We start from the raw sequence: 20,393 nt of genomic DNA on the forward strand, positions 1-20,393 counted from the left end.
TTTTCCTGGCCAGCCTTGACCTCTTTCCCTCACCTCCCCCACCCAGTCAGTCTCCTAGGGCCCGACTCTCCAGGTCCCAACCTAGCACCTCAGCCACAACATCGGGGGGACCAATGGTGCCAGTAGTCACCGAATTATGGAGTGCACAAGGCAGCAGGGCAGGCAGTGTGGCAAGGAGCCACAGCACGGACAGTCCCCCACCTGTCAAGCATCAAAAGTTGGCCAGTGCCTGGCGGGAGAGGGGGAAGACACCAGCCACCAAAGCCGCTCCCAGGGGTACAGGTGGGAGTGTGGAGTCAGCTGCGACACCTTCCAAAGTGGGGAAGGGGCACAAGAAAACCGGCAAGTCTGGGAAGATCAGCACAGCGGAGAAGACTGCCATCAGCCCCGCTGCCCAGGAGCCGACCGCCATCAGCCCCACTGGCCCAGACAGGACCGCGAGCAGCAGCCCCACTGCCCCAGACAGGACCGCCAGCAGCAGCCCCGCTGCCAAGGAGCCGACCGCCATCAGCCCCACTGGCCCAGACAGGACTGCCAGCAGCTGAACCGCTGCCAAGGAGCCGACCGCCATCAGCCCCACTGGCCCAGACAGGACCGCCAGCAGCTGAACTGCTGCCAAAGACACCGCCGCTACAAGCACCGCTGCCAAGGACACCGCCGCCACAAGCACCGCTGCCAAGGACACCGCCGCAACAAGCACCGCAGGCCCATGAGCGCCAGAAGCTCTAACGCTACTGAGGCCGCCACGAGCAGGATGAAGCACTCTGGGCACAAGGCCCCCTCCAGAACCCGTGGAGAGTTACATCCACTACCTCAGTCCTTGGCAGGATGAAGCACTCTGGGCACAAGGCCCCCTCCAGAACCAGTGGAGAGTTACATCCACTACCTCAGTCCTTGGCAGGATGAAGCACTCTGGGCACAAGGCCCCCACCCAGAACCAGTGGAGAGTTACATCCACTACCTCAGTCCCTGGCAGGATGAAGCACTCTGGGTACAAGGCCCCCTCCAGAACCAGTGGAGAGTTACATCCACTACCTCAGTCCTTGGCAGGATGAAGCACTCTGGGCACAAGGCCCCCTCCAGAACCAGTGGAGAGTTACATCCACTACCTCAGTCCTTGGCAGGATGAAGCACTCTGGGCACAAGGCCCCCTCCAGAACCCGTGGAGAAAGACATCCACTACCTCAGTCCTTGGCAGGATGAAGCACTCTGGGCACAAGGCCCCCTCCAGAATCAGTGGAGAATGTTATCCTCTTGAGAGACTGTGGCTTTGCACTCCCCAGGATGAAGCAGTGGGCAACCCACCCACTGTAGAGACTTGAGAGACTGTGGCTTTGCACTCCCCAGGATTGAACAGTGGGCAAGCCACCCACTGCAGAGACTTGAGAGACTGTGGCTTTGCACTCCCCAGGATTGAACAGTGGGCAAGCCACCCACTGTAGAGACTTGAGACTGTGGCTTTGCACTCCCCAGGATTGAACAGTGGGCATGGGGCCTCCTCGTGGATTTGGCGTCGTCCATTCAACCGGCTGAGGTGCCCCCCCTTTCCCTTCCTCCTGAGGTGCCCGTTTTATTTCTATCTGATGCCCCTGCAGTGTTCTCTCCGTCTTGTTCGGGTATCTTGTGTGGGCCTCGCCCATGCATTTGGGGCCCAGTGGTCCACGGACTTTAATGGTGGAATACCTTGGACTAATATTATTGGTGTATATATTTGTAAATAGTGTATGTATATTTTTTTAATACTGAATTTGATTATATTACAATCGTTCACCTCATTTCCTTTTGTCTTTGCATTCTTCCTGGGGGTTAGGGGGTGTAACTGTAATGTATCATGCTGTATTAGTGTGTGTGTTGTCATGGGTGAGGGTGGGGGTGTTGCGTGCTGCGTGTGTCTGTCACTGTTTTTTCCCTCCCCCCTCCCCTGTGTCGTAGGTGCAGTACTCACCGTGGTCTTTGCCGCCGGCGTTCGTGCTCCTGGTAGAGGAGCAAGAAGATAAAGGCTGGAAAAATGTGGAGCTCTGGTTCAATGGCGTCCTGGTTGCTCGTGGGGTGTGCAGAGGTGAGCGTTTTCCCTTCGAAGTCCTGTTTCCGCCGTGTTTTTGTTTGCGGTGAATCTGTCCCGGAAAAGGTGGCGGATTGGTAGGTTGTAATTCTGTGGGCGGTACATTGTCCTCCGCCTGTCTGTTGGCGGTGACCGCCGCGCTGTTTGTTTGTACCGCCATGGCGGTCAGAGTGTTAAAGTGGCTGTCTATGTTGGCGGTTTCCGCCACGGTCGTAATTCCATTTTTTTTTACCGCCGGCCTGTTGGCGGTCTTACCGCCACTTTAACACCGACCGCCAGGGTTGTAATGGCCACCAAAATGTCTTACCAATGATTAATAATGGATTTACAAAAACTTTGCCAAATTGATTACAACATCAAGGAAGAGGTGGGAGAGGACCCTGAGAAAACAACCACGTGGTGGCCCTCAGTTCTAACAAATTACTATAAATTCTTGAAACAGCCAAGGGAGAATGGGACTGTCCACCTTATGGGAGGCAGAGGAGAGGCCAAGCAGATTCAACATGCATAGCTGGTCATTCTCGGCTGCCTTCACTATACCAATTGAGAAGGTCAAGTAAGCTATGTCCACCCTGATGGTTGATTCAGAGTGGAGTATAGTAAGTACTGACATATGACGTAACTGTATTCTGACATATAATGAAACCCAGGACGGGTGGTATGTCTCAACCTCGTTGTGAACTAATACAATCATTAAAAATTATGGTAAAAAAGCTACAGCCACCCTGTGTCACAATTTAAAACCCACTGGAAAGAAGGAAATAAAGTGGCAATTCTGAAGGTCAACCTTGAATAATTGTGTTTTTGCTTTCTGAAGTAAATTGCCAAAAATAGGAAGGCCTGAAATGGAAAAAGGTTCCCTAGGAAAACAGGCTCTTAGCAGGGGAGCATGAGCGATATAAACACCTTTTACTATCCTAAGAGTACCACCTTGTACCATCTCTTAACTAAGAAGGCCTTTAGTTACAGTTGCACCATTTCTGTATCCCCAGGCATCTATTAAAAGTTGCATTACAGGAACGAGCTGAGCTTGTACCTGAATTGTTCATGGCGTTTAATTTTCTACAGTACCTGGTTGTTTTATTTTAGAAGTAGGTGTTCATGTGTGCATATTATCCTCATTTTCCACACTCATGTGCTCCATTGGACGTTTAAAGGGCAGCAAGGTACTGAACCTCACCCACCGCCGCACAATGATTCTCTGTGGAAAAGACCACCATGCGCTATGTTTACTTGCATCAAGACAGCTAGTTTATACTGGGCCGGACAGTCCTACAGGAGAAGTGCCAAGGGTAAAGGACACTTCTACCAAATATCAGATATGCTCAAGACATGCAGTAATTCCAGAAGCTGTGCAAAACTCTTTACGCAGCAATTCCCTTCATTGTTGAATTTAACTGTATTGGATTTGCTATTTATGAAGGAAGCCATGTTTAGTACAATCTGATTGTAAACAACTAAATGCAATACAATGTGGACCTCTGTTTTATCTATGTAACTTAATTGACAATGCTATCAAAATACAATATGTAGGGTAACAGACTCCTGGTATGATACGAGTGGTCCACAGAGAATGCTTATGCAAACAAAGGTTGGCACAAAAATGCAAAAGCACATTTTAATTTTAGTAGTGACATGTGAATTATACAGTCTATGTAGCTGTAACAGACATTAGAACATTGGAATGCTGGGGGCTCCATTGAAAACAATGGAGTGCTGCGGGCTTTTACTGGCCGGTAAAAGCCCGCAGCGCCAACATTCCAATGTTCGCTTTGTTCACAGCAACAGCTGTGAACAAAGCCTCACGGAGCCCGAGGGGATTTTAATCCCCTCGGGCTCCGTGAGTATATATATTTTTTTTAATAGAACATTCTGCCCTGAGTGGCAGAATGTTCTAATAGTCTTAGAACCCGCCGTAGCGGGCTCTACCGGCTATTAAAGTCCCTCTACCTTGTTAAATGCCCTCGCCTTCGGCTCGGGCATTTAACGCTGGGAGCGGGCCTTTAATAGCCTGTAGAGCCCGCTACGGCGGATTCTAAGGCTATATTAGAACACTGGGATGTTAAGGGCTCCAATGAAGACAACTGAGTGGCTCAAGGCCAATAATAGCTGGTATAGCACATCTGCTCCGACATCCCAATGTTTGTCTTTGTGTTTCTCCCTTTTTAATTTAGAACATTTTACGCTTCAGAGGTAGAATGTTCTAATAGCTTTATAGCCTTTCTGTCTCGGGCTTTACTGGTGGTGAAATGCCCTTGTTTGCAGCTGCAGCATATAATTCGGATTTAGGACCTTTAACATTAGGTACAGGCCTCTGCAATGAGCGATAAGGCTATCATACTAAAATGGAGATCGGAGGCAGCTGTCCTCTTTAGATGATCTTGCAGACCGGACAATGAAAAGGTTTAAATGTTGGTTAACCACAGGAAACACAAAACAGTAGCAAAGTACTTTATGAAGCTTTTGACATACATGTACGCACAGTAAACAGGAAGTTCTAACAAAGCTATTTACATTTAAACTCCATCTAAAATATAACACCAACATGTGGCAACATGTGGCAAAAAGTTTAATTTGGCTTTTGTCGTATACAAACTAAAGTGTGTTTTCTTGGCAAAATAGAAATTTATGCTGACATGCTTTTTAATTAAACAGTCGGAACATAAATGGAATAAGAAACGCAGTGTCAGAAAAAGAGGTCCTGTGCTACCGCAATAAAAAACTAAATAAATCTGAAGTCTCTGATGAGTGCTGAAAAGATGAACTTTGCATTTGTGTGAATAGTGCATCCACGATAAAAGGACTTTTTGTGCTCAGAGTCAGAAAAATATAGACACATGAAGGCTGTGATAATCCGCTCCCACATAATATTTTCTATTCAGGCAGACTGTTAAAATTCTGCAAACCACGTGTTATATGTTCAGTCTCACAGCAGAAGTGTACCTATGTTTAAACAATGTGCCTCCCTAAATAAAAAAAATGCCGCTTTGTTACAAAATGAGAGATTAAAGCAAAATCTAAATCTTTTTTACAGTGTTATGTTGGGTCCTAATTGTGTTGCCATATTTTCTAATACATAACTCACAGGAAAGATGAATTCTGTTTATAAATATGTTGTATTTGAGGTATTTTTTGCATGAATGCCAGAATGAACTTGTTATTCGCAACTTCGATGCTGTCAAATCTTGCATTTTGACCATTCTTTTGCTATTTCTCTTGTTGTCTTGTCTTCCCCGTGTTCTAGAGAGCAAAGCTAAACACAGCCAGCGTGCATGAAACCACCCCTCTGAGGCTGCAGCAACACCCCAGGACAGCATCTAGCTAGGACTGCAGGGTGGCGCGTCACCTACCAATATGGCTGTACTTTTGAGCTCAGTGGGAGAACGGCTGCCAAGTGTGCACGGCCACGGCATGGGGAGCAAGGGAGGATGGACCCATCTGGTTTACGGGCGTACAGACCTTGCCCTGCCCTCTGCGTTCCAGCAAAACTTAAATCAAATACACGCTCTTACTAGCAGAACACTCAACACAGTAAAAGTAGAACACCCCCCTTCAGCAGGAAAGCATTAACACTTTGGAATTACTCTAGAACCACCATTGAGAAAGAAAAATCAGTAGTCTTGCAACAAACAGCACTGATGTAGTCTGCTCATAGGAAAATATAAAATTAATACATGCAGCTCTCTCACAGTCATACCCACATTCTTGCAAAATTGTGGTGGCCCTCCAACCGTGGGGTTAAGGTTTACATTTCAGGACATCAAAGAAGCCTGATTCGGATTCTGTAAGATTGGGAGCAGGCTACTCCCAGAAGGTTCTAGGAATGTTTATTCCCTTCGGTGTATTGCCTCCCTGTTAGCTCCTGTATGGAACGTACAACCGTGAACTCTTATCAGGCACCTACATGATACTGATGTAACAGCTCTCTTGGTTTCAGGAATACTGTATGTGGTCGCCGTTGGTACAGATTATTCAGCAGGGCAATAAAAGCATAGCAGGCATTTTAAACAAAATAAAATACAGTGATGAAACTTTTACAGTAAAGGAAAAAGTGAAAAATAATCAAGTTACACATCTTACAACATACATGAATACACTGGAACTTTCATTGTTCTCGTGATTTTCCTTTCTACAAGCTTGTGTAAAACATTCAGCGTATCAAAAAGATGGTCTAACCTGGAAAACTATCCGAAACATAGAGAAAATAACTTTCCACAAATTTATTCCGGAACTGATTAATATACCTTTGAAACTGAATTCCATTTAACCAGAAGACTATCTTAACCAAGACAAAAGATTTTAAGCGGATACTAAGGTAAAGATGGCATCGGTTATTTCAGCAGTTCTTTGCCCAGTTCTTTGTAGCAGTGGGTAGAAAGGGACAGCAGCCGCTTCACTGGGTCTCCGGGCTATGCTCTATGAGAGGCTCATTGGCACTGGCGTTGGCAGCAGAGTTTAACACCTCCCCGAAATCTCCACCAGCAGGTTTTGTCCCCCCAACTTTAGTCTATAGGAACATAAAACCATAAAATGTTACATCATCAGATATCAAATATCATGCAGATAAAATGTTACTTGGGATGAATGATTACTGGTTGGGTTTACAAAAGACATCGTACAGCAGCAACACAAAATAAATAGCTTATGAAAAGCATACCAATTAAATTATTTATAAAAAAAAAAAACAGTGTACTCATTGCACGCATAGTACACACACATTTTCAGCACGCACATATTAAAGTTCAATTACATTACTACTCTCTTTTTACAATGAAAACAACATCTCACCTGGACTAAATACAGTTAATCTTGAGGTCCCAAAGGCAATGGAACTGGTGCCTTGACAAGTCTAGCTCTTATCAACCTGGACATATTGAGCCTATATTACACCATTGAAAATTGCCCCATAATGACAAGAGTTGCCCCCTTCTCAGGGCATCTAGCTTACTAAAAAAATGTCAAGATCTCTTTGCCAATTGTTACCATTCAGTTTCAACAAGAGGTCCACAGCCAGGTTTTAGAAGAAAACAAACTGTTTCTGGCATTTAAGGACAAACATTACCCCCTCACTGGATCAGGGTGACCATTCTGAGTTGAAAACTGCCTTGTTAGTGTCAGTTTTGAACAAGATTTGCATGGCCTGCATTAAGATGCGAACCTAGACACAACAAGCCAGAGGTTGCTCCTGAATCAGTGGCAGTGGAGTCGTTACGCTGGTGAGCAGTCAGACTAGGGCAAGCAAAAAAGACTTGTTAGCCCTCCCTCCTACAGCCTTCTTTTGTGCACCATGCAATTCTTTTTTTTCCTTTTTTTTGTCCTCATATTTCTTATAGTACTTCCATTGTGACCAGACCCGATAAGTACTCCAATCCCTATTGGATCAGACGAAAGGGCAGCCTCATCCAGAAGACCAGTAGCGGGAGTGTGGGAGAAACTGTATATTGCCCTTCCATTTGAAATAATCATTGGGCAATATGCCTAAGAGCTAGTGCTCGGAGAAAACCAATTCACCCAGGGTTGCCATAACTCTAACATTATTGGATCCAGTTCTACAGAGATCTAATTGGCAAATTTTCATTGCGGCTTTCACCCATTCCCACCATGTTGGGGGAATAGAAGAAATCCAATGCCTGCAGATCTCCCGTCTAGCAAAAAGTATTAAATAGAATAACAAATTCCTATGAACACTTGAGTGATTTTGCGGTTCTAAGGTACCACCAAATAAAACGAAGGCAGGGGAAGATACCAGTGGGGCTTGTATCACAGAGGATAGAGTCTCAAACACATCCACCCAGAAATTTGAAACCCGAGGACATAGCATCAACATATGAGTGTCATCTGCCCCCACTAGTCCACACTTTTTACAAGCTGCATGGGCGTTTTTATTACATTTGTTTAACTTCTTTGGGGTATAGTATGCCCTATGTAGAACAAATAAATGATTCTTTCTAAGAGCGACAGTCTTGACCACCCTATAAAGACGTTGCCAAGAACCTGCCCATAATATGTTAATCTCCTCCTTGCTCACCACTTCCTCCCATATAGAACCAGGAAAACTTTGTTCGTCATCTAAACTATCCAGACACTCCAAAAGTATTCTATAATAGACAGCAGCTTCCTTCTTGCATGGCTGATTCTTATGTAATAACTCCACTAGTGCATTGGTCTCCTTTTCCGATATTCTTAAAGATCTTACCCATGCCTGTAATTGATAATATTTGAACCTAGACATCGAATACTGACTCACAGAGGCAAATGTTCCTCAGGGTTTCAACACTCCATCCTGTAGTAATTTTCCCCATTCCATAATACCTGCCTCCTTCAAAGTGCGAGCTAAAGCGTCTTTCAGACAATCCGGGGTTCCAGGGGAATCCCAGATAGGAGCATGAATACTATAATACAATAGATTAGGGATTTTTCTTATCCTGGCCCACAAAGAAGTCGCCGCTTTTAGTGATTCCAGCCTTACTTTTTTTAATAAAATCTTGGGTGGCCAAATTTATACAAGAATTTCCGCTCCCCTTTCCCTTCACCATTCAGCATAAGATTTTTTCCTTAATAGCATAGGTAAGAAAATTCACCAGTATCCTCCTTGGCTTAGCTGCATTTGGTGATTTCCGAAAGGGATCCTTATGAACCCTCTGTATATCTTGGGATAGTAAGTCCTCAGGCGCCTCCCACACCCCGCATTGGCTCAGGAGACCTACCACAAACAATTTAATATTATCTCCCTCAGCCCCCTCCGGAACATTCATTATTTTAATGTTATTCCTCCTGGCGTTATTTTCCAACACTTCCAGGCGCTCAGCGTTCTGGTTTCCCCTAATCTTTAATGATTCGATTTCGCTAGTATGCTTCTCCACTGTTTCGTTAAGTTGAACAACTTGATTTTCCAGGATCTGGGTTTGTTGGGCTAAAATATCCATCTTAGTCGCCAAAGCTTCACAGACCTCTTGGATCTCTTTCTGATTAGTCTGTGATACCAAGAATCCCTGTCTAACTTCCTTAGATAAAGAATGCAGCAGGGATTCTAAAGATGCCTGAGTACGCGTTAAATTCAACTCCAGTAGTAGGTCCTGTTGAGATCCAAGAAGGTCTACTGTCATCTCCTCTGAAGTGATATTACTTTGTTGCGGGGGAGTATCTGCTCCTATATCGGGAGGGGTCTGCTTCTGCGTTGGCATACCTGTGTCTAACGTCTCCCATTCACTTAAGGGGGGGCGCGGATAAAAAAAAAAGGTTCATCCTGAGCGAGTCTGCTTGCTCCTCCTCCTCATATTCAGACCATAAGGCATCATTTAAAGTTGCACCTGAGGAAACAGGGGGATACATTGGAGGTGGCCATAATGTTATCAGAACTCTTAGCCTTAAAATATGCCCTCAATGAGGAGGTTATTCTCTGATGAGGAAGGGGGGAGGGGAGAGTGGGCTGCTTTTTCCTCCCCCCAGATTTCTTCTTTGGCTGTGGCAGCACTACCCCCTCCCCCTCCCCACCAAAGCGTCTACAGAGGCTTTGGCAGCACTAACTATGTCTTTGCTAACTTGAGATGGCAATATATAAGAAGCACCCCCTCCTTCAAACTACTAAGGTCCTCAGATTCCACATGTCCTCCCCCCTCTCCCGGTACCTGATCCACGTCGTCCACAATATCCTGATACAGGCTGGGAGGTCCCGATGCCAGAGGAAGAGAGAGAGAGTCCTTTCTTCTCATATGGGCAGCAGTTCTTCAATCCTGCCCTCCATGCTGCCTCGCTGTCTTGTGCTGCCTCTGCCTGCCTCGCCTCCGGTCGCTCCTCTCAGCGCGACCCTGGAGTTGAGGGCGTGCATTCTCCTAACCTCGAGAGTGGCACGCTCCCAATTGCCGCCGCTCTCCCTTGTTGTGGATCCTGTTGCCGGCGTCCTGACTCGCGCCGGGACGCGATCCCGCAGCCTGCGAAGCGGCATACCGCCTTCAGGTAAAAGGTAAAAAAAAAAACTCCCCCGACTAGGAATACGGGGAGGGATTCCTGTCCTTGTCCCTTATTCCCCTCTCTTCGTGCCGGTGGGGGTCCGAGCAGCACCACGGCTGATCTAGCAGCACGCGCGCTGCCGACCTTCAGCCGCCATGTTCCCCTCCAGACTGCCAAAAAAAGAGGCACATGCAATTCTTGTACCACTGATGTTTTTATGGAACATACTGGTCAGACCAGAAGAGCGAAAAAGTCAGCCGCAGGAGTACAAGCACCTGCAAAATTGAATAACGCAACTTTGAAGTTTGATAAATTTATGACAGGTCAAAAGGGATTGTGCTGGCAGTGTTAGAGACGATACAAGTGAAATAATACTTAAATCTGCAGCATTATGCAAATAAATATTCCATCCGAAACACCCTATTCTACCATTTCCTGACCTTAACCCAATATCTCTCATGAAACCCAAAAGGAAGCACTGTTTATTAAATAGAGCAGTTAATCAACCTACACAGTCAAGTTTTAGCATTTAGAACTTCTTATGTGAGGACCCAGGCTGGCAGTGAACCCTCAGCATCTGGCTCTGGTAGGAATGTACCTGTGTTTTTTAAGTGCCCCAGGTCGTTAACGGGTGTGCCCTCCAAAACATGTGCAGATAGTTGTCAGAATGCCTGTAAAAAACAGTCAGGGATTGGGACTCTTAACAACCCTGCATATTATTCTCTTAGATCTTGCCACAGTCAAGCAGAAAAAAAGCCCTGGACTCTGAGAGGAAGGAGAATTTCACTTGCTTAAACCTACCTCCTGAGTGTTGCCCATATGTTGCTGTGCTTAGGAACATGCCATTTTGCCATCTTCAGCTGAGGTGTCTACATCCCAGCTTAAGAACAAGGTCTGCCAGTGGCCAACCCAGAATTCGGACTCCTATTTAAAACAATAGAAGGACATTTTGTTTGTCAGAAGGGCTGGCTGGGTCGGTCCTATGGCTAAAGAGCGAATAGGGGATTGTGTGTATATAAACTGCTGCCTCCCCGGACTGGCTTGACACTTGCTCGCAGCCTCCCCCCAGTTGGCCAACAGTATAAATCTGGTTCAGTTAGTTTTTGTTTTTGTTTACAGGTATTTACAATCTGGTGGGAGTCAGGTTTAACACCTTCCTTGGCTTCAACCCATAGTATTCTTGGAAAGGAAAGTCCTCCGGCATCTGGAAGCCCAGTCCCTGCCTATCATGCCCCTTTAAAGGTTGCCAGAGATAGTCCCTGGAGTCATGGGGTCTGTGAATTCACTGACCTTATGCCCAGGGTTATTTTTCCCACTATGCCAACGACTACAGCTCCTGCTCAGTCGTCTTGTGTCCTGGCACATAGCAGGACATCAACCAAACTTGCTGATGAGGGTTAGTTTCATTTCATCTCGGGCTTTTATACAGTAATGTTTCAGGAAACATGGTCACCGGGGGACAAACTTTAATATTGGGAAATATACTACTGCAAAGCAGGGAACTCTTTACTAGGCATGCCTGGACTTCCGCAGTGCCTTTGATCGGGTGAATCGTTCCAAACTTTGGCATATACTAATGGGACTGGGCCTGCCCCACCTGATCATGAACCTTTTAATCATTTAGCATAAAGAAGTGAAGGCATCAGTAAGATATGGCTTGGATGGTGAATGTACCGACTCTCGTCAAAGAGGAGTGAAGCAAGGTTGCATATTGGCACCAATTCTGTTTCTTCTATACATTGATGTTTACATTCCTTTTTAGAGTTCCAGGGTACTGATTCCCCGACAGTCAAGGGCAAGTAAGTTCTGTGCTTTTTATATGCTAATGTCACTGTACTGCTCTCCTGGACCCCTAATAGTCTGAGGCGCCTTATTGACGCCTTTGTTAAGTTTATGGACGATCTACACCTGGATGTTAACATATAAAAAACACACTATGCAGAATGCTGGGCCAATGATAAAGGGACAGCTTATTAACCAGGTCAAGGAGTTCATGATTGGGTGTAAATTTCAACATTTCAATGCTTTGGGAGAGGCGGTTTTTGAGCTAACCTCTAGAGTGTGAAACAAACCAATTCAGCCCTTACTGGAAGTGTTCAAACTCAAATGCCTCCCTGTCTTAATCTTAGGGGCCTCCATCTGGGGGTTCTAAGATGGTCAGAACTTTCAGAAGGAGGAAAACAGGTTCTGCAGACATCTGCCTGAGGTGGGTGAGGGTAGCCTTCAGTTCTTTCGCCATGAAGAACTTGGCCTAGGATATGTGGACGATCACATTAAGCTGGCGCCTCTAATATTGTTGCTGGCTGTATGGGGGAGCATACATACTAAATTCAACAGGGGTGTGATCGCTGACTGTCGTGTGACTTGGGCCATAAGATTGCCTGGCTAAGTTATATTAAAACCACTGTAGACAGGTTAGGTAGGCCAGAGCTGTTTACCTCTGCACATAGGATGCAGAAGGAGGAGACCAGAAGGGCCACAAGTGAATTTTTGAAATTAGTATCTGCAGCTAGAGAGGCAAGGGAATTAAGCAGGCCCACAGTGAAACAATACATCATGTACAAGACCTGTTCTGGTATTGAACCATATCTCCTGCAGGCTGACAATGTTTGGGAGAAAACACTTTTAACTAGGTTTAGATTGGGTTTCTATTACGTGTAACCTCTGTTTCCCCCACAGCAGTTTGATATGAGTGGTATTTTGGTATGCCCATCAGAAAGATTCTTCCATAGAACCTTGAAGCACATTATGCTTTTCTGCAAATATTATGGACCCTTCAGATGCAGATACCTGCTACCTCTTCTTAAAACTCTTGGGTTCCGGCAAAGCAGGCCTGCTTTTTATTATAAGCATATGGTTGCTGAGGCTGATGTGGGGTTTGCGGTTGGGGCTTTTTTTTTTTTTTTTTTAAAACAATCCTCTACTTTGGCATGAAAATGTATACTTTTAAATCTATTTATTGCATTTATTGTTTTATCTAATGTATATTATGTTTTGATCTTTTATGATTATTTTAAATAATCAAATAAAGATTTGTTTCTGGTTATGGTTACTGGACAGACTATGGGTGCAGCTGGTGACACAATTAACATAATTTTGAGAGGCAGAGGCCGCAAAACAGTTAATAATAACTTTGACAAACTTGGTGGGGAGGGTGATACAGAAGGTCAGGGTCTCCTGGCCAGATCTAAGGGGACTCCCCCTCATCAACATCTGTTGTGTCCACAGATGATTTGATTATTGGGGCTTGAACTGTACTTTCCAGTAAAAGGATATGGTCATAACCCTAACCTCTCTCCCCTGCTGTAGATGGACATAGAACCCCCCTTTACATGCAATGATGTACTAGCAAAGTCACTGAAATCTCTCTCAATACTGTCGCCCCAACCCAAATCCTTGGTAGCCATAAGCATGGATGGATAATTCCTAGCTCTTTCTAGCCTCTTGTTATCACCCCATATCATACCAAGTGTTTCTTCTTGCTTTTTCTCTTTCTTTCATAAAGCCCTCCATGTATTCCTTTCTCTCTTCCTTTCAGTAGTCCAAGGTTCTCTAGCCTTACATTGCAAACACTACACCGTTTTCAGACTGAGGCAGAAGCTCCCAAACAAGGATTGGTTTTTTTTCATGGTTTTTCCATATTCACCAATACTCCATTGTCTTCTTGGGGATGTTCTTTGAGTCAAACAATGTTTCAGAAAATAATCCAGATTGTTTCAGTGGCTCTACATGAGGCATAGGATAGCTTATTTTTTGATGTTTTACTGATGCACCCAAACGCTTCAATAAAGCCAGAGAAGAGCGGCAAAAGCTTACTAGAGAACCATTCAGATGAGGATGAAGCTCTCCAGTCCAATGTTGGGTGCCGCGGGCAGATCATGGCTGAGCACCCTCACTGCATGGAATGCTCCGGCATCTCCGTGCTGATAGTCAACCAGAAGGATGATCCAAGAGTTGCTTGGAGAGTTGAACATAAAGAGCGATGGCAGGGCTGCAGAACATAGCCATCTCTGAAGGATGTCAATCTTGTGCTTCATTACTATACGTTAATCCAACCACCGCCGCACACAGCGTTCGGTTTGCCACAGGGCCTGGCCTACGGCCAACCCCTATAAGAATTCAACCCCATGCTGTGCACATGCTTTGGATGTGTGCAGCGAGAGTTGGCCGCAGCCTGTCCCTGTGGGTATGAGAATAGGTGTGACAGGGTGTTTCTGGGTGTGAGCGTGGCTGTGAGAGTGTCTTAGTGGGTCTGTGAGTGAGTTTGTCAGTGTGGCTCTGTGAGTGAGTGAATGAGGATCTGAGTGCGCCTGTGAGTGGGTGCACGAAGATCGGAGTGGGTCTGTGGGTGGGTATGTAAGGGTCTTAGTGGGTGTGTGAGTGGGAGAAAGATTCAAAGAGATAGAAAGAGTGAGAGACGGTTTTTAGGCTTTGATGAGGGATATACTTAGAATGAGATATTTCTGGGCAAATTGAAAAGAAAAATGTATTTGCCAATTAAAAAGAGTGAGATAACCTTTCATTATGAACCTCATAGTTTTGAAGTTTAAAAGAAATAAAAGAAGGAAAACAACCAAGGGCACACCTAGAGTAGAACTCTCAACTTTCAGTGTGAGGGTCTGTGACCTTAACCTTTAGATCATAGGTGACTGCTTACTGTGATGCTTATAGACATACCTATGACAGTCAAACCCACGCATGTGATTCAAAAGAAACATGAATGTTCTATCACTAGGAAGGTTTAACAGTCAAAACACTAGTAAATAAACAAACACACTGCCAAGCGATACTAGGATTTAATCTATCAGCCTACTGAGTGATAGCACAAGATTGTGACAATGCGGCTAGAAGCGACCCTGTTCCGCTCTGTTCCAAATGTAAATATAACATAACATGGAGAGACTATTGCAATGACAATCTCTCTCTTCCATCCCATTATGGGATGGAAGAGAGAGAGAATGACTGGACCACAGGGGGAGCCTCAAGGCCCCGCATTCCTAGCCAGCTCCCCACATACTAAGCAGGGAGCTGCTTTTAACAGAAGTTCCCTGATTGTGGGAATAATGTTTTAATCTGCCTTCCCTGCACGGAGAGTGGTCGGCCACACTGTATTTAATGATTTTAATGAGAGCCACGGAGAGGTGGTGGTCCCGAGGGCTGCACGGGGGGTGGGTGGGTTTGGGCACGCGGACTGCCTCATATAACAGTTAAGCCCCAGGGAGGTCGCAGTCCCTGGGACAGAATAAAGACCAGGAGGGAGTCCCCTCTCCTATATTTCAAACATTCCCCCGGGACCTGGCCCACCCTGTGGCTTCGATACAATTGCGAGGGAATGCATTTAAAAAAATATATATATATATATATATATATAATAATTTTAGCCGTGAACGTGCAACAATGCGAACTCGGGGTAATTGTTTTGTTTTTTTAAAGTGTTTTTTTTGCCCTGGTGGGGTCCCTGTGGGACCCCAGGTTTGGAGCCAGAGTGACTCTTCCCTTGCCCCTTTTTTTGCATTTTCTGATGAGACTCAACTGAAGCAGAGACCTAAGATGGTTGCCATGACTTCCTGGTTGAAGTGTTGGCAGCCAATCAGAGCTGTGCACTTCCCTGCACAATCTCGTCAATATTTGCAAAGACACTGCAATAGATCCTCAGCCCTAGATATTTAAATTTGTTATCCCTGTAATATCTCAAAAACTTCAGAACGTACTTACACCAAATAAGCGAAAGTGTAATCTGCATACTAAAAGCTAGCTTTCTGCCAAATTTGGTGTAATTTCGTCCAGTGGTTCGAGGTGTCGTTGTGTCTAAAGGACATATGGGATTTAACATGGGCAACACATCTTTTTTGACCCACCCTCGCCATTTTCTCAGCCCCTCATTGACAGGTCACCCCGAAACTATCCATGCGCAACAAGATTCATCAGGGCAGAATTTTTGGAAGATTTTGTGAATTTTTGTCCAAGGGTGCCAAAGATATTGGCAAGTCAAATCTCTCTCTCAATCTCTCTCTCAATCTCTCTCTCAATCTCTCTCTCACTCAATCTCTCAATCTCTCAACCTCTCTCTCAATCTCTCAATCTCTCAATCTCTCTCTCAATCTCTCAATCTCTCTCTCAATCTCTCAATCTCTCTCTCAATCTCTCAATCTCTCTCTCTCTCTCTCTCTCTCTCTCTAAATATATATATATAAAATATAAATCTATATAAAATCACCTTGCCACCCAAAAATCTTATCCACCCTAAAACCTAAAAATGTCCTTATCACCCAAAACCCATACCCCACCCTATAACGTGAAAATACCCGTACAACCCAAACACCCATACCCACCCTAAAACCCTTTAGCACCCAAAACCCCATACCCACCTAATAAACCTAAAAATGCCTTTAGCATCCAAAAACCCATACCCACCCTAAAACCTAGAGATTCCCTTACCACTCAAATAGCCCTCCCCACCCTAAACTAGAAAAACCCCATACCATATATCACCTAATACTCCCCTGCACTTACCTGCAAAACATTTACCATTCATGCTTTTCCAAAATTAAAAAAAGAATACTTTCCTTTAAAACCTTTACAATGCATATGCCTTTACATTTCATGCCTTTAAAGGCATGCGTGGTAAAGGTATATTCACAGTAAAGGCATGCATTCTAAAGGCACATGCGTGATAATTGCGCCGTGGTAATGGCCATGTGTGGTAATGACCGTGTTGGAATGGCTGTTTCCCAAGTCAGATAGGTCTGTGCCCAGGATGTGATTAGTTTCTTGGTGGGAATGAAGTTGGACAGTGAGTAGTCTAGGATCTGGCCAAAGGTACATTTGCTAGGGGGCAATACCTGTTAGGATACGCTGGGTGAAATGTTGATTTTGTTATTAGGAGAGAGGGGAAATCACAGTGTGTTTTAGGGAAATAGGGTAGTACACCTATTTCTAGGGTCTCGTTCACGAAGTGTGTTTCTAGGGAAGTGATTGCCTCGGCATATAAAGATGAAGTTTCAGAGAGGCAAAGGGCAACGTAATGCTAGCTTTGTCTTAAATTGGTTGGAGGGCCCAACTTTACTTCAGGAGTGGTCTAATAATCTTGGGAAAAGTAAAAAAAAAAAAAAACCTCAAACGTTATGGTTGAAGCAAAATCCTCGGCTACTAAGACCAATCCCTCTAAAGAACCTCATATCTATCACTAGATATGTGAGATTTGTGATAAAACAAACAAAAAAACTAAAGGGAGTCAATTCCCACTATTTGTAACATAACAAAGGGGGAAGTACCAATAAAAATTAAAACACTCCCAATAATTTTTTTTAACTCAAGATCTCTTAACTGTTGTTGAGGATAAAGCAAAGCTACTATATTTTGACATTGGAAGAAATGGTAAAAAAAAAAATTAAAAAAAAAAAATTGAACTGAAAATATTTTGCCCTTTAAACAGGTGCAAAATTCTTGCCCTTATGAAAAATCCCTCAATTTGTTGATATTGAAAGACAAGATCTTCAGCAAGGGGAATCTGAAAATGTATTGATGATAAAGAGGTAACCGGAGTGTGTTTGCTCTCTCCATTTACCAAGAAAATGATTTCAAAATCTGCTGAAGGGTTAAAAATTGTCAGCCTAGAAATCATCTCAGAGGAGACTGTAGTTCTATTAATCCGGTCATTAGCCAATGTTCATCATTTCTTAGGTTTCATTCAAGTTGGACACCCTTCCAACAGAGTTGCTATGACTAATGAGGCCACTACCAGATCACGCAGCAGATCCAAAAGGCTTTTATGTTCAACTGAATCCTAGAAGGGAATCCTGAGAAAGTTACTAACCAATAAAAACATATCTAAGCCTGAAGAAAACCGATTTTATGTTCCCTGAGAAAAATCGATCTGATATACCATCACAATATTATTCAGATGATTGCGAGTTGGCAACTCATGCAGCACGGATCTTGTCAGTTGGAATGGGCATGGTTTTATGAATACAGAACAACCAGCTTATTTTAAAAAACAATATTCAGAAGAAAATGAAAACGTGATGAGACGTGAATGTCCCATTCGTGATGTACAGTCGTGTCCTGTGCCACACACTACTCATTTGTGTGCGCATTGACCTAGGCTCGACCTGTTGACAATGCTAGCACCTAGTCCTGAATCAGGAACAGTGCACTAAGGGTGCACTCATATTGACTAAGGACTACCAATCTTGTCACGGGTTTCATGTATGGAGCACGGTGGTCGCAACATACGATGCTAGTGAACTTTGTTGTGAAAGGGTTTTTACTTGTGAGATATGAATGCATGCTCACTGTTCCATTCATCTACAGTTCAGCAGCTCACGACAAACTCTGAATCCTAAAGTGACATCCTGTGTGTTTTGCATGACCATGTATGCTAGAAGCAGTAGCATGCGATGTAGGAGTGTTGAAGGCCTGTGGTTTTCATTTTGAAAGCCCAGAGCCTAGGCCAGAGTACAAAAAGGGGGAGAAGTTGCTTTTCTCCAGAATACGTTTGCAATCTGATAATGACACGGGTGCATCTGTGATTTGATCTCTGCTTAAATCTGAATAAAGAACGTTGTTAAAAAAAAAAACTAAAAAAAATATTGCTGGTATCTTCTAGATGGGAAGTGAAGCACCAGACATTAGCTTGAGGAAAGTGGAGATACATGCTTTCCTTGTAAGAGCCAGATCCCTTCCTGAAACATGTGGCTGAAAAATACTTACTACATCTGCCATTTGGTAGCTGGCAGGGGGTACAGGGTAAGACCTGCATTAGCTCTTGATAGGGAAATGAGTCCTTTGAAGGGGCACAGATTCTCATACCCCTTTCTGATCTCTGTGAGGGATCATAAATAACTGGTTGTAGCCTGCTCTCATCTAATTGTACTTTTGTGTACAAAGGAAAGAGCTGAGACTGCACTGCTGGGCAGAGTATCCTTGCAGACAGAGGGCAGGCCAGGATAGTGACCTATCCAGGACACTTGAAAAGGGAATCCACCAATCCGGTTCAAAGAAGCAGACCTGGAATGCACATCCCCAGTCTGCAAGAGTGGTATAAAGATGGGAGCTCAAGAAGCATTGTTCATTGTTGTGGTCTCTTCTTCAGAGGAGAGGGTACACAGCAGAGTATTCAGAGACTACAAGTAGCCAAGGGTTGGTGTCGCACTAATAGCCAACTCCTCAGAGGTGAGGGAATATGGTCTGTAGCCCGATCCGAAAAAGGAATTATTGACTGTCCTGGGTACTAAAACATCCTGCCTGTGACTGAAGGAAGGAAGCACCAACCCTGCAGGAGTAGTGGATCATGGAAGGGGCTGCTGTAGTTTACCCTGGTGTAGGGTCCAGCCGACAAACTTGTGAAGCAACAGCACTGGAGCAATCATGGCACTACTGGGTCGAGCAGTGCGTTATCTCTCTCAACATATCCCTTCACAGCTGCCACGCACCTGGAGTGGTGTGCCAGACTGAAGCTGGCATAGGCTTCTGCTGGTGTGCAATGTGCCCCGCAAGTGGGTTGTATGACAGCAAAACTGCTAAGTGTCTCACTGGGCCCAGACTAATCCTGAAGACTAAGTGATGAAAGAGGTACCCTGTAGGTTCCTTTATGAAGATCTGAGGTCCTCGCCTCAAGGCACTGTGCCCCAGATGGCATCTGGCACCTGCTGCGCCGAAGAACAATCATGTGTGTGTGAGTGGCCAGTGCACCCAAGAAGTACCCATTGGAGAGCTGGAGCAAGCCATGATCTGCAGCCACCACCCAAAAGAGTGAATCTGGTTCTGGCATGACCGCGCAAACGAAACACTGTGTGGCTGGCTGCGGTACTGCCCGAAGAGTAGTGCTGTGTGCTGCCAGGAGGCACCTTCCTGCCGCCAGTGAGATCACAGTACTGTGGGAAGAGTGAACGCAGCCTCACAACTCTCCTGGCCTGCTATTTATTGCTGCAGGCTTCGTCGCTGTTGGTAAAGATCCTGCTGCCGCAGGAAGGCCAAATGTGGCCCGCACTGCAACCACAGACAGGTGAAAGATTGAGAGGGCCAATTGCGACCAGAGTTGCTAACCTAAACTTGGCAAGACTAATCAGGCCTAAGCCAGGGGGAACTGTGTGATAGCATAGATAGGAGGGTGGGGAGAAGTACGAGCTGCATAGAGCCATATTTGATAATGGTCCTGAAACGTTTAAAACGTTGGCACATGTCTACATTCCAGCCAGGGCACTCAGATCCTCCTCAGCTAACCTGGCCATAGTGCCAACGGTGAAGAAAGCAAGATGGGGAGGAAGATCATTGGCATATCAAGGTGCTTTGCTCTGGAACAACCTTCCTCTCAATATTAGATCACATTCACAAGAGACCTCTTTTAGGAAGGATCTGAAGACTTGGTTATTTAAAACTT

At 44.9% G+C, this 20,393-nt stretch overlaps 1 protein-coding gene across 3 annotated transcripts in view; it reads right to left on the bottom strand.

Annotated features, from left to right (window-relative positions):
- Nucleotides 1–4,499: 4,499 nt before the first annotated feature.
- Nucleotides 4,500–20,393, bottom strand: part of TPD52 (tumor protein D52) — a 319,482-nt gene continuing 303,588 nt past the window's right edge. For all 3 annotated transcript variants that reach the window (XM_069220402.1, XM_069220401.1, XM_069220403.1), the window contains one exon: nt 4,500–6,569. In XM_069220402.1, coding sequence (XP_069076503.1) covers nt 6,456–6,569 — 114 coding nt within the window. In that variant the 3' untranslated portion in view covers nt 4,500–6,455. The remainder of the gene's footprint in view (nt 6,570–20,393) is intronic.

The sequence above is a fragment of the Pleurodeles waltl genome, chromosome 2_2 (genome assembly GCF_031143425.1).
Source record: "Pleurodeles waltl isolate 20211129_DDA chromosome 2_2, aPleWal1.hap1.20221129, whole genome shotgun sequence".
In the NCBI taxonomy this organism is placed as follows: domain Eukaryota; kingdom Metazoa; phylum Chordata; class Amphibia; order Caudata; family Salamandridae; genus Pleurodeles; species Pleurodeles waltl.